Genomic DNA, 15519 nt, shown 5'->3' with positions numbered 1-15519 from the left:
TATGTGATTAATTATGCTGAAAAATTCAGATCAGTTCATCCTTTCTGATTAAAGGCTCATTTTTGTGTCCAAATGGCGACCTTACCCTTTTACTATGTGGCTAATATACAGCTGATACATCTCAATTGTTGCAGAAATAAATTGAAAATCTTTCTTTTTTCTGTTTAATTGAAAACAAGACAAAAGGCTTTTCAGAATAAATTGTTTTTATCATCAGCAATAATTTACTGTAGTCCAGTCAGTTTCTACAGTATATGTCAACTGGGAGTTGTCAATAACATACGGATTATAGCCTACACTGAATACATTCCAACTTGACATACAGACATATTATTATGCTTTTGAAACAATATGAAATCATCTATACAGTAGTTAATGGAGAGCAGGTGAGTAAAATATACATCTACAAAAAATATATTATTTAATCCCATTTGATATAGAGACTCAAGTTACAGTAAGAGGTCTACTTCATAGTCAAGTCAACAACAATGAGCATCTGTCATAGTTCTCTACTTACACTATGAAAGCTAAGGGTTAAAATAGTATTTTTCTTTATATTAGGATAAATCTAAGGAGTGTTGGTTTGAAAAAAGAAAAAAACAAAAAGAAATCTATTGCACTCAAAGGGCCAGACCTTCAGGTCTCGACGATGTGCATTTTTGAGTTAAAAAACAGCTCTATTGTTAACACAGAACAGTTTTAATGATTTCTGATTAGTCAGTGCAGTCCGGTGGAGGATCTGGTATTTACATGAGGTCCTGTAAGATTCAGTCAACAAGTTGTCACTTCTCGAGCTCAAGTTAGAAGAGAGAAGCAGGAAAATGTCCCCCTGCCTCTCTAGTGGTTTCCATATCCTCCAGACAGCCTGCAATCACTTTATAATACATACATACAGTATATACAAAGATAGATTAGTTGTGGGGCACTGCAAAAAGCAGCAACGGCCCCACGGAAACGATAAATCAAATCACTTCCATGTTATATAATTAAATGTCTGACCAACATCTCAAGCCCCTTTACTTCATATGCCCAAAGCCCATGATAAAAATTTTACAATTTTTTGAAGGCAAAAAAAATTTACTTGAGGAATTAAAAATATCCTGACATAAAATAGACATTTGAAGATATAGTGACATCTTCCTTTTTCCAACCGTTTATATATCTGACACATACATCTGTATGTGTGATTGGTGACTGACACGAACATGTAGTTGCATATGCAGATTATATTAAAACACCTCCCCTACACACACATAATAATATACCTGATGATCCCACAGCACAGTATGCCACCTTGGGCTGCTGTAAAGACTACTGTTATTAGCCAGGATCATGTGTGGAGGATGTCATAACACTTAGAAAAGGGTTGACTCTACTGTACATGACTTCATATTATTTGAACTTGTTAGCGCTGTCTACACTTAGTTGCCTACAGCACAGCTTGGACTCTTGCTTTTGTCTTTTCCTCTTCTTGTCGCTTCATGGCCTGAATCACAGCGATCTCTTTGGCCTCTTTCTTCTGGTTCCTTGCTTCAAACAGCAACCTGAATTGAACAAAGGAAGACGTTAAGAATATAAAGTAAGCTCAAAAATCAATTGGCAATTGACCCTGTGTTCCTGGGTGTGAAAAAAATATTACTTCTACACTTGTACTACTTCAATGGTTTCTTTTTTTTTTATTACTTTAAACACACTGATTGCAAGAGGTTCGAGAATTGGCTAATTTTTTTTACCGGTTTTTGATTATCCGTTGCACAATGGCATCTGTAGTGAGGCTGTTCCCGCTGTCAACAGTACGCAGAATTCCTTTCCTTCTGGGTTCCTGGGTGGAAAGAAAAACAAATCACCACTGCAGACTAATAGAAGCAGTGTAATGTGGCAGTGATTGGAGTCTTACGGCATAAGGGTCAGATCCATCCTTGTCAGGGTAGATTTCTGTCTTTCCATGGCAAACAAGATCCACCTGCAGACACAGAGTCACATGTATGTCATTTTATTCATTTTTGATTGTTGCCTCTGTAGTGGTAAGAGGTAATTGTATTCTTGCCTTGAAATGGTCCAGTAAATCTTTAGTGACTGCAAATGGTGCACCAATCACCACCTCTGACACATACTGTTAAAAAAAAGCACATAAAAATCAACCCCGGGCCTGTAGGTATACACAATATGCGTGGAGTGCATTATATTGAAGCTTAAAAAGAAGAACACACTCGACAAGCCAGGACGCTGAGGGTTCTCTCGTGGACATTCATGATGGGGTAGTTTTTCCCTTTGTAACGATTCACCTCCTGAAAGATGTGAACAGATGTGTAGGAAATGTCAACACTCGACTCAGCGAGTGAGCAAACAGAAGAAAATAAAAGCTCTAAAAGACTCACCTGATCAAAGTGCAACCCCACTATAATGTATGGCTTTTCTGCAAGCTTATGCACTGCTTCCAAGAAGTCCACATGACCAATGTCTGACAGGAGACCAGTCAAGGATGATGTAACAATACACACCATTTTAACACATACACTGCTGCTATAAAAAAATATCAGATACAACGCACAAAAACGGTGTGTGTTTTTTGATTAAAAATTTGATCTATCAGTTTTTTGAGGGGTCGTAAAAGGATACGGAAGAGGTCAAAGGCTCCTGCCACATAGATGATAGTGTCTCCAGGTTGAGGCTCCTGGCCTGAGGCAAATTGGATAATCTTCTGTGAAGTCTGCAAGAACTGAGACACCCCTGTCCAGGGACTGTGGCCCTTCTGACCATGTGCCCCCCGCAAAGAAAACAGACAAAATAAATACAACAATGGACTAACAACAAAACACATGCTAGTATATCATCCCTATATACACTGCCTGGCCCAAAAAAAAGTTGCACACATATTTTCTTGGACTGCCTTTAGCTTTGAGTATGGCACTCATTCGCTGTGGCATCGTTTCAATAAGCTTCTGTAATGACACAGCATTTATTTCTGTCCAGAGCTGAATTAATTTTTCACCAAGATTTTATATTGATGATGGGAGAGTTGGACCGTTGCACAAAGTCTTCTCCAGAACATCCCAAGATTCTCCGTGGGGCTGAGGTCTGGACTCTGTGGAGGCCAATCCATGTGTGAAAATTATGTCTTATTCTCCCTGAACCACTCATTCACAATGTAAGTCCCATGAATCCTGGCATTGTCATCTTGGAACATGTCCATGCCATCAGGGAAGAAAAACTCCATTGATGGAAAGACCTGGTCATTCAGTATATTTAGGTAGTCAGCTGACTTCTTCTTTGGGAACACAACGTTGCTGAACCTGACCAACCCTAGATATAACCCTAACCCCTACAGACTTATAGGCACTAGTCATGATGAGGGCATCACTTCATCTGCCTCTCTTCTTACCCTGATGCGTCCATCACTTTGGAACAGGGGAAATCTGGACTCATCAGACCACATGACCGACCACATTTGTTCTTCGAAGATGATGGTTCACCACTATCCTTCCAGGTTTTAATAATGCGTTGGACAGTTCTTAACATGATTTTAGTAGTTTCGCTAAACTCCTTAGTTGTTTTCTTTGCTTGATGCAAGTCAATAATTTGACCCTACTGTGACAGATTAACATTCTTTTCACGAACACAGGATATGTCTTCCAACATGGTTGTTTAAGAACTGAAGAAGCTCCTCACTGCATCAGCTAGGGTTAAATAAGTTGTTGCCTGCTGAAATGTATTCATCACTTCAGTAATTACTCAATGGTAGGTTCTTATCTATTTGTTTAGTTAAATCTAGGTGGCAGGGCTGCACAGTGGTGTAGTGGTTAGCACTTTCACCTTGCAGCGAGAAGATCCCTGGTTCGCGTCCCGGCTTTCCCGGGATCTTTCTGCATGGAGTTTGCATGTTCTCCCTGTGCATGCGTGGGTTTTCTCCGGGTACTCCGGCTTCCTCCCACAGTCCAAAAATATGCTGAGGTTCATTGATCATTCTAAATTGCCCGTAGGTGTGAATGTGAGAGTGATTGTTTGTCTCTGTATATAGCCCTGCGACAGACTGGCGACCTGTCTAGGGTGTCCCCTGCCTTCGCCCAAGTCAGCTGGGATAGGCTCCAGCCCCCCCCGCGACCCTAGTGAGGATTAAGCGGTGTATAGATAATGGATGGATGGATGGAAATCTAGGTGGCGATTTTTTGGGGGGCTTGGCAGTATGTAAGAGCAGAGGGGATCTTCGTGCTGCATTGTTGCCACCCAGTGGCGTGAGTAGTAATGTCACCTAATTCAAAGCTGGCATACAAATCCAGAATGCCTTTATTCATCCCATGCCAAATTCACATCATTACTCTTCCAGTCTTAAATGTTGAAATGTGAAGAGACCCTCTACTGCTTTTAAGCTATTTAGAACCACCGCTTGTTGGCTCTGAGTCACTCTCCCTGTCCAGGAACAGAAGTGGCATTCAGTGTTTACTGGCAGGGCCTACTACTTGATTACAAAGTAGGTCCACAGTAAAGGACTTAATTTAATGATGGCTGATGTCTGGCCAAAGCAGCAACTTTTCTAATTGACTGACTAAATAGTGAGGGAGGAGGAAATAAAAGAGCCAAGAATATTGTTTCAAATGGACACTGTTGAGAAGTTTGACAGTGATCTGAGAATTTGATATTCACTCATTGATGAGCAAAGCATCAAATCAAGCTTTAAACAGATTAGGTACTTACCTTTCCAAAGTTGTCTGTGTGCTGCTGATAGTCTGAACTGTCCTGAAAAGAAGACGGGAGAAAATAAGGTTTGTAGTTTGAAGCAAGGGCATACTGAGGAGAATTAGGAGATACTTACAATGTTGCTATGGTGTGCTTTGGTCATCAGCAGCATCCTGCCAACCAGGTCTGTGGTTGAAACTCCCTGGGTTCTCTTACACTCCCTATAACAACACAATGCACTCTGTAACATATAAACACACACATGACATCCCACCCTGAATGTATCATTATCTGCAGATTTGAAAAAGACAGCTCACCTGTACCGTCCTGACTTCTTCACTTCTTCATACGTATCTTTCCCATCCACAGTTAGTGTTATATCATCTAAAACGACAGTATACATGTTTCTTCTGTCAAATCTGTGATCTAGCAACAAGGATTGTTTATGACTGCTAATCCATGGTGATAATGCATTGTACCTCCATGCACACAGAAGTCACAGTTGTACTTGTCAAGGGTCTCGAGGGTGGTGACGTACGGAGCACCTTCCACGACCTCATCCACCCATTTTATGGCCCGCACCATCTTGTATCTTTCTTCCTGAGTGAAGACTGGTGGACCCTTGTGCTTTGCAATCTCACCTTGGAAAAAAAATTGATTAAGAGAACATAAACCCTCCTTTTGCGTGACATTCTGATAAGCCTCTTTGTAGTGACTGAATGCAGAATCACCTTTGTTATTGAGACATCTTATTATCACTTAAACACATGGAAAAGTTGCTGATATATCTTTGCTGACCCTGACTGTGAAAATGTCCTGGGTTATCCCAATGCCAAAGTGTTCCAATGCGCTACAGGAGGGTGAGTCACTCCGCCACTGCTACAGCGACCCTTCCTAGGTGTACACTGAACACAGCTGGAGCCTTAAGGGATTTAACAAATTATTTTCCTGCATTCAGCAGGCGAAGGTAGGAACATCCATGGGGAAGAGTAACATCAGAACTGGGATTATAAAGTCATGTACAAAACAGGCGAGATAGAGTGTAGATAGGTCAGAGCAAGTGGCCAAGAGGAATTTATATTGCAGATGCACAGTGCCTTGAAAGTATTTGCTTCCTTCTCAAATTTTTTTTCTTTCATATTTTCCCCATTTTAATGTTTAAGATTTTCAAACAAATGTAAATATCAGACAAAGATAACCCAAGTAAACACAAAATGCAGTTTTTAAATGAGGATTCCATTCATTAAGGAAAAAAGAAATTATTCAAAGCTACCAGGCCGTGTGTGCAAAAGTAATTGCCCCCTAAACCTAACAACTGGTTGGGCCACCTTCAGCAGCAACAACGGAAATCGAGCGTTTTCTATAACTGCCAATGAGTCTTTCACATGTCTGTGGAGATACTTTGGCCCACTCTTCTTTGCAGCATTGTTTTAATTCAGTAACACTGGAGGGTTTTCGAGCATGAACGGCCTTTTTAAGGTCATTCCACAGCATTTCAATTGGATTGAAGTCTGGACTTTGACTAGGCCACTCCAAACCCTTCATTTAGTTTTTTTAAGCCATTCAGAAGTTGGCTTGCTGGTGTTTTGGATCGTTGTCCTGTTGCAGAACCCCAGTACGTTTCAGCTTGAGGTCACGAACTGATGGCCGAACATTCTCCTTCAGGATTTTCTGATAAAGAGCAGAATTCATGGTTCCATCAATCATAGCAAGTCGTCCAGGTCCTGAAGCAGCAAAGCAGCCCCAGACCATCACACTACCACCACGTTTGACTGTTGGCATGATTTTCTTTTTCTAATATGATGGTTACTTTTACACCAGATGTAAGAAGACACACACCTTCCAAAAAAGTTCAACTTCCGTCTCATCAGTCCATAGAATATTCTTCCAAAAGTCTTGGGGATCATTCAGATGTTTGTTTGCAAAGGTAAGAAAAGCCTTTATGTTCTCTTTGGTCAGCAGTGGTTTTCAACTTGGAACTTTGCCATGGATACCATTTTTGCCCAGTCTCTTCCTTATTGATGAGTCATAAATACTGACCTTAACTGAGACAAGGGAGGCCTGCAGTTCTTTAGATGTTGTCCTGGATTCCTTTGGGACCTCTTGGATGAGTCGTCGCTGTGCTCTTGGGGTAATTTTGGTCGGCCGGTCACTCCTGAGAAGGTTCATCACTGGTCCATGTTTTCTCCATTTGTGGATGATGGCTTTCACCATGGTTCACTGGAGCCCTAAAGCTGTAGAAATGGCTTTGTAACCCTTTCCAGACTGATAGACGTCGGTTACTTTATTCCTCATGTGTTCTTGAATTTCTTTGGATTGCAGCCTTTTTTTTGCAGCTTTTTGAGATCTTTTGGCTGACTTCATTTTGTCAGACAGGTTCTATTTAAGTGATTTCTTGATTGAACAGGTCTGGAAGTAATCAGGCTTGGGTGTGGTCAGTGAAATTGAAACTCGCTTTCCAAAACATGTGACTAGTCATGGTTACTTCATGATTTAACAAGGGGGGCAATTACTTTTTTGCATGGGACTAGGTAGGTTTGGATAGCTATTTTCCCTTAAAACAGTAAATCATCATTTTAAAACTACATTTTGGGTTTATTTTGGTTATCTTTGTCTAATATTAGAACTTGTTTGATGATCATAAACATTTAAGTGGGGGAAATATTCAAAAAAATAAGAATTCAAGACGAGGGCAACTATTTTTTCACGGCACTGTATGAGTGGGAAGCAGAATATGGGTCAGGGTTTTGAGCCTTACTGTCTGTGTGTACTCCAACAATAAGGTAATCTCCCATCGCCTTGGCCTGCCGCAGCTGGTTGGAGTGACCATAATGCACCATGTCATAGCTGTGGAGGAAAAACATAATGAAAAACCAGTAAGGACAAGATACTCTCCTGTTTTACTCTCCATGCATTTATATTCCACAACTGCATGTTGCTAACTTAGCATTTTCTCTCTCACATAGTCAGTATTTTGTCCTTTCTGCTGGCATGTTTGGTTGTGGAGATACACATTTAAATTGAACAGAAAAAATGTGTATTTATTGTATAATAACTGCATTTGCACTAAACTCTGCACTTCATTTTACATAAGCTCTTTTACAAATATCTGATATTGTACATAGTGGTGTAGCTCTCATTTTTCTTCTATACCTGGCTGCCCTTGTTTAAATTCGTGTTTTTGATTTTATGCAAGTAATGTGTGAGCTAAGTGAGCAGCGCAATCAAATTTGTTATATGGGTTCACATACTGGCCAATAAAGCTGATTGACAGTGGGTTACAGTAACTGTAGGAATTGTTTATAAAATTCTGTCTGACAAATAAAACAAAGATTAAGGATGTATGTAAATTAAATCATGCAAACTTGGTCTTGAATTACAGGAATATGATTTGGCAGCTGCTTGTGTTCTAATTCCTCTCTGGTCTACCATGCTTCATTCCAGGTGAATGCAAGATAGTTGACAAATGCTTTCATCACCATGATAACAACTGAGTTTTAATTTTGAAGCGCAAACCATTGTCAAAGTTAACACTTGGATGTAAAAACGTTTTTCGGATCTTTGATTAAAACAAAATAAATGATAAGCAATCGCTGCTTTGCATGTAGGTGATCAAAAGATTTTTAATTCATGGGCTAAAACGTAAAAAAAACAAGCAGTATGACCCTTTAATGTTTACAGGTTTCTATTATTATCAGCGTATCAACATAAACCCCACACTTTACATGATCAGCTAGATATATGATTGGAGCCTCAACATAAAAAAGTCAATAGTAGTGTGCGTTGTTCCCTTCCTGTCGTCTCCTCCCAGGCTATGATACCATGTGTAGATAATGAGATTAGCACACATTGGAGACTGAGATTGCAACACAGTAATCTAGCATAGTAATAGAGAAGAGATGGGCATTAGCCTTCTATCACTATTCTTCTGCCAGCAATTGACATTAGTCTGATATTCTTTCTTCCTGCTCTACTTTGAACATGATATGGGCATCTGATATGAAGCGTCGTTGTCACTGGGAAATGATTCACACAGTTAACCGAACATTTTCATTCAGCTGCTGTAACCATCAGCAATTATGTCTCACAAAACTGACTGCTGAACATTAAAGGCAAAAAGAACAAAACATTTAATTAATACATTATAGTATTACATGTTAGTCCTCTCAGGAGTAAGGTGCAGAGAAGCACTATGAATAGCATCCTAAAAAATCAATAAGAAAACAGCACCGTCACAACTACGTTACCTTCAGGGCAACAGCAGTAACAGAATCCCATGTTGTTTTCACCACCAGGCCAATGAAAGACAAGCAGCTGCACCTCGCTGTAGTGTCACTATACAAAGCCTGGCTGCAAACAGTCTGAGCTGCACTTGAGCATTGAATTTAAAATAAAAGCAAACACACTACAAGCAGAATTCATATTCAGATGACTTCAACCAAATGCCCTGAGTAAAAAGAGGCTTGCTGTCAAGGAGTTCAATTTTCTGTTCGTGTCTTGTGCTGTCAATCTGTTGAAATAAGATCCACCATGTTCAGGCTCTTAGGCGATAGAACAGGCCAAGAAGAATGTAATAAGGGGGTGCATTTGGAGGCGAATGAAAGAAAACTCTGAGACCCACACAGAGTTACATAAGACCAGGAAGCTGCTTTTTGGGGTGTTATACTAGCTAGATGCCCAACATGTGACCGTATTCCCTGTTGTATATTTCAGCAGGGATGGATCATGAGTAACACCGTGAGATGATGAAATATTAATTAGTGTAGCCTGTTAGCAGACACCCAAACAGCACCTAAGCTTCTCAAGAGCAAAACCAGACCGACATCTTTGTGCACAGTGAGAGAATGTAACAGACATGTGAATGAAATACCAGTAAAGGCAGACATTGATGCTAAAAAGGAGGGGGATATAATGCAATCTTCACATTTTGGTGAGGGGGAAAATCAGTGGTTAGCTCTCTCAGGACATCAATAGTTTCAGATAAGCCTGGAATGAGTGACCAACACACCATGACTTCGCCAGGGATGTAAATAGCATGGTTAGTGTTATGTGTACACATTACTGCAGCAGATAGTGGAAATAGACTTTGCACTCTTCCTTGGTGATGCTTCACTGATCTTTAACCCATCACCTCTTCTCAGGGTGACAAATCAGAACAGAAAGTCCCTTTGTGCAGGTCCGAAAAGGCGGGGTCAGACATGTCTCAGCAGTTGACCGGATTGCGTTCTTTTCTTGGAATTCTTCTCTCATAATGCTGACAAAGCAGGATGTCAGTAAGACCGTGGCAATGTCCAGTAGGGCTTCAGGGGGAACAATGTGCTCAGTGACAGGAACGGCTGCATGACCTACAGTGGCCTTAGCAGGTGTGGGACGGAGGGGTTAGAGGGTTAATGGCATGAGCACTGTTGACATTGGCTCTCTTTGCATGCTCACCCCACCGGTTAATATTCCGGCATCCCAAATATTCTGCAACATGCCATCAAACCGCAGATTGGCAGCCACACATAAATGGCAGGAATTCTACAAGAGAAAGCCACCGTAATCCTGGCCTTCATACAAAGAAATTCAATACGTGTTTTGCCGCTGCAGCATGGAACTACCCAGGCTTGGTCTTTCTCCCAGTGTAGATCATTGATTATTCTGCTAATGAGTTTCTCATCTAATTGGTAAATAGGACTAAAAATGACAGAGGATGCTGTAAAATGCCTGTTATAACTGCAAATAACTTATGGTAACGTATTCATGTGAGTTGCTTCCTTCAACCAACAGTCTAAAATCCAAAATACTCAGTTCACTATCCCATTTGTCAACAAAAACTATGAATATGTAGCACTTTTGTTTCAAATAATATATACAAATGTACACAGGTCATTAATTTCTTATCTTTGCAGCTTTTGACAGTTCACCCATTTTTGTAAGATGCTGTGCTGCCTATTTAATACAATAAGGATGAAAAACATTTTTCATCAATTCCCTGTTTACTGCTGATGAGCTATAGACCTCAGTATCAGCAGTCACTATTTTCCACTTTGAGGGGAAAATACTTCTCATTGAAAAGTGTACACTCAGAGGGCTGTGGACATGAAAAGAGGGGTTGTTGGCGAGTTTTTCAGATGCCACGAGTGCCATAAACAAAATTCCATTTGCATCCATTGTTTTAAGGTGGAAGCAAAACTCTAAGCGCAGAGATGTCAAAACCTCTCATAAAAAACAAACTTTCTGCATGGTTAGATATGAATGGCCAAGTATTGTATGTTTCTTGTATTTTGGGTAAAATTTTCCTTTAAAAGCAAATATTCTCTGTCCCTACAGAGGCGCTCAGCTTCTCTAGAGACTCTCTGCCAAGGTTCCAAGTTGAGGTGACTGAAATATTAGAGGGCTGATCAAGTGTATCTGAGCCGACACTGTTGAACATTTCAATATCTCAGATTCATCCACCTGGACGAGTCAGTGAAGCCTGTTCGTTGTGCTCATCTTCTTTACATGAAGGATGACAGCAATTAACTTTACAAAAGCTCATCACATGAATGTGGAGAATCCTGCTGCTGCTGCTGCTGTTTCTGAGTGTGCAGTTAAGTGTTAATACTGGGCATTGATCTATTTCTTATATTGTTCAATGTGTTTTAAAAATCATTGATGAGGCCAAGCAGACATGAAATGCTTCCATAGTACTGAATAAATCCACACATCAAAATGTGTACAAAAAGTGGAGCAACAAGCAGACTATGTGAAACCATTTCACCTCTTAGATTTGTCATTGTTAGTTTTAGTTTCCAACTTTTGTCCTTCAGTAATTTATTTATGTATTTTCAAAAAATAAAGATTTGGGGACAATAATCTGGAGTAGCAAAGCATCTCCTTTAATTTTTAAAAATCTTAGTGGTAGTCCTCCTTGATATGAATATAAGTTTTATTTTGCATGGTAAGCCTTTTCCTTCACACAGCTGTGTGTTCATATCAGTCCATCACCTGTATTGCATTAAAGACTGCACATGGCACTACGTGAGTGCCGTGCTCGACCCTAATACGATTTTTTAAAATTTCATTACGTCATGGTGAAAGAGAGTCACCCTATTTCCATGGGTGTCATTATCATGACGACAATTCCAAGAAAATTATCAAGATAACAATGAGCATGCAAGGATTTGGTCCATTCTCTTCTATTGCCTCCTACTTAAACAGGTAATTCACAGGAGGCAACACAGGCAACATTAGCAAAATTGTTAAAATGACACCAAAGCTCTCCAATGGAATTCTGGCGGTATTCATTTTATTAGTTGTGCTTTTCCTGGTGTGACAAGTTAACATATCTTCCAGGGAACAATTCATTAATCATTGCTACAAGTTCAGTCAGCATCTTAGGGGTGGCTGGATTTCCTGGAGTTACAGATATGATAGAAATTGAGAGTGGTTAGTAGAGTAGCAGGATAGCTTTACATTTTCTTGTAGTAAGTGCAAAAGGATGTGTAGCTACGATATTTAATAAATTATTTAATTCTAACAGTTGAAATACAGCATAATTTTGAAAATCCTACTTTTGATATAGCTGCATACATAAACCTTTAATTATTCTTTTTTTTTTTTTTTTAAACTTGTGGATATGGCCTGTAGCTTTAATACATGCTGTATAAAGTAAGGCAGGAACATTCATAATAACTTTTTAAAATGCCATTTATCACTGGCAGAGGACACTGTAGCTTATACAGACATCTGACTGTGGTTAGTAGTCTTCATATAATTATGAATTCTGATGAAGGATCCGACCTGCCCTGGTGTTATTATGTAATAGTGTGCCCACTGAGAAGGAACATTAAAACTGGGATGCTCCAGTCATGCTGTAATGTGAATAACCTTGTCTTGAATCACATGGATATGTGTCAGGCGATGAAACCACTCACAGTTGTGTATATACAACAGAAAATTCAGTGAAAAGTTTGGAGTTGACTGACACCACTGGAGAATTACAGAGCAGCCTTGTGACAGTCATGCAACCTGCAGCAGGCCCGTCCCGGTGGCAGGTAGAAAGGCACTTTCATTCAAACGTGCGCCATGCAAACGACAAAAAGACAGTGTTGTAGTCTTTATCACACAGTCATTTCATCGATTTAAGTGACTCACCAGCCATCGCACCACACCCGGATTCTTCGCCTCCTCTTCTCGGGACTGCAGGCTGCAGCGCCGGGGGTCGATCCTGCGTCTTTACCGGCTGCTGTGCTCACTTGGTGGTGATGATGACCGTTCTTGATCATTTTTTTAATTTATTTTTTTTAATGCGCTGAGCAATCTCTGTCACCTTACATTTACAGAACGACTGTCTCCAACCGAGGTGATTACTGGACCGCTGTGTGTCCCGTCTCCGTGCAGGACAGCCGGTTCCTGTGTCAGCAGCAGCAGCGGCGGAGGCAGCAGCAGTAGCGATGCGCCAACGCCTCCTCTACCGGCGACGCAGCGACGCAGCGACGCAAGACGCTCAGTGCGTCAAGTTGAGCAAAGAAAGCAGATACGCCACACAGGAAGCGAGCAACGTCTATAAAATTCCGACCATCACATCCTTGTGTGTTGGTTTAATTTTGAAAAAGCCAGCCGGACACCCGTGCTTATTGCGGACCAATGGACGGAGGTGTAATCGTACGATGAGGTGCCGATATATGCGCAGCCGACATGTTGTTACATAATAGCGGCGTTTTCCACCGTCATGTGACAATATCTGGATTCCCTCAGACATATCTGGCTATTTTTCAAACGTGATTTTAGTTGTAGTCTATACATTGACTTCATTTAACTCTGCAAACTGCCATTACAACCTATTTACTAACATATTCACTAGTTTACAGTATCTAACTGCTGGACAGACAAAAATGTATGAACAAGCAAAACAGAACCAAAAAAAAATATTTTGGGAAAAATAATACTTATAAATAAAAAAATAGATAAATAGTATATCTATACCCCTTGGCTTAGTCTATTACAAAATATGTAAGTAGATAGATAGATAGATAGATAGATAGATAGATAGATAGATAGATAGATAGATAGATAGATAGATAGATAGATAGATAGATAGATAGATAGATAGATAGATAGATAGATAGATTAAACCTTTATTGATCCCGGAGAGGGGAAATTTACAACAGCAGCAGCAAATAGAACAGAATTAAAAGGAGAGCAGCACACAATGCACACACCATGTACCATGACAGACACACACACAGACACACACACACACACACACCCACACACACACACACGATATAATATATATGACTCGTTTAATCTGGATGATGCTTGTAGATTCTGATATATCTAAATACCATTACCATTCAAAAATTTGGGGTCACTTAGAAATGTCCTTATTTTTTAAAGAAAGGCATTTTTTTCAACGAAGATAACATTAAATTAGTCAGAAATACAGTCTAGACATTATTAATGTGGTAAATGACTATTCTAGCTGGAAACGGCTGATTTTTAGTGGAATATCTACATAGGGGTACAGAAGCCCATTTCCAGCAACCATCACTGCTGTGTTCTAATGGTATATTGTGTTAGCTAATGGTGTTGAAAGGCTAATTGATGATTAGAAAATTATTGTGCAATTATGTTAGCAAATGAGTAAAAGTGTGGGTGACCCCAAACTTTTGAACTGTAGTGTATACACTAGCAGTCATAAGTTTGGACACACCTTCTCATTTAATGGTTTGTCTTCATTTTCATGACTATTTACAATGTGGATCTCACTGATGGCATCAAAACTATGAATGAACACATATGGAATTGTGTAGTGGGCTGCACAGTGATGTAGTGGTTAGCACTTTCACCTTGCAGCGAGAAGATCCCTGGTTCGCGTCCCGGCTTTCCCGGGATCTTTCTGCATGGAGTTTGCATGTTCTCCCTGTGCATGCGTGGGTTTTCTCCGGGTACTCCGGCTTCCTCCCACAGTCCCAAAATATGCTGAGGTTAATTGATTACTCTAAATTGCCCGTAGGTGTGAATGTGAGAGTGTTTGTTTGTCTATATATGTAGCCCTGTGACAGACTGGCGACCTGTCCAGGGTGTCCCCTGCCTTCGCCCGAGTTAGCTGGGATAGGCTCCAGCCCCCCCCTGCGACCCTAGTGAGGATTAAGCGGTGTATAGATAATGGATGGATGGATGGATGGAATTGTGTAGTAAAAAAAGTGTGAAATCAAGTTTTATATTTTAGATTCTTCAAAACAGACATCCTTTGCTGTGATTACTGCTTTACACACTCTTGGCCTTCTCTCGATGAGCTTCATGAGGTAGTCACCTGAAACCATTTTCACTTCACAGGTGTGCCTTGTCAAGATTAATTTGTGGAACTTCTTGCCTTCTTAATGGGGCTGGGACCATCAGTTGTGTTGTGCAGAAGTCAGGTTGGTACACAGTTGACAGCCCTATTTGACAATTGCTAGAATCCATATTATGGCAAGAACCAATCAGTTAGGTAAAGAGAAATGACAATCCATCATTACTTGAAGAACTGAAAATCAGTCAGTCCGGAAAATTGCAAAAACTATCAAGCGCTACGACAAAAATGGCTCTCATGAGGACTGCCACAGGAAAAGAAGGCCAAGAGTCACCTCTGCTGTTGAGGATAAATTTGTCCAAGTCACCAGCCTCAGAAATGGGAAGTAAATAGCACCTCAGAATAGAGCCCAGATAAAGGCCACACAGTGGCTGACGTAGAGATGTGTAGTAGACACATCTCTACGTCAGCTGTTCAGAGGAGACTGCGTCAGTCAGGCCTTTATGGTCAAATAGCTGCTAAGAAACCACTACTAAGGAAAGGCAACAAGCAGAAGAGATTTGTTTGGGCCAAGACACACAGGG

At 40.4% G+C, this 15519-nt stretch overlaps 1 protein-coding gene across 3 annotated transcripts; it reads right to left on the bottom strand.

Annotated features, from left to right (window-relative positions):
• Nucleotides 1-188: 188 nt before the first annotated feature.
• LOC111579430 (ethanolamine-phosphate cytidylyltransferase-like) lies at nt 189-13101 on the bottom strand. Of its 3 annotated transcripts, none has more exons than XM_055005440.1 (13): nt 12793-13101; nt 7433-7521; nt 5154-5315; nt 4992-5058; nt 4811-4895; nt 4694-4734; nt 2620-2771; nt 2379-2461; nt 2211-2288; nt 2048-2113; nt 1898-1963; nt 1734-1822; nt 189-1544 (listed from the first exon to the last, which is right to left on the bottom strand). In XM_055005440.1, exons 1-13 carry the CDS (start codon nt 12921-12923, stop codon nt 1430-1432), a joined length of 1224 nt encoding a protein of 407 aa, XP_054861415.1. In that variant the 5' UTR covers nt 12924-13101; the 3' UTR covers nt 189-1429. The 3 variants fall into 3 exon arrangements, with proteins under 3 accessions (XP_054861415.1, XP_054861416.1, XP_023142491.1); XM_055005441.1 differs by having other exon boundaries at nt 2620-2768; XM_023286723.3 differs by having other exon boundaries at nt 2620-2752; nt 4693-4734; nt 12793-13097.
• Nucleotides 13102-15519: the final 2418 nt, after the last annotated feature.

Source organism: Amphiprion ocellaris, chromosome 19 (genome assembly GCF_022539595.1).
Source record: "Amphiprion ocellaris isolate individual 3 ecotype Okinawa chromosome 19, ASM2253959v1, whole genome shotgun sequence".
Classification (NCBI taxonomy): domain Eukaryota; kingdom Metazoa; phylum Chordata; class Actinopteri; family Pomacentridae; genus Amphiprion; species Amphiprion ocellaris.
Note: the sequence above shows the minus strand (reverse complement) of the source record. Positions and strands in the feature narration are given on the sequence as shown.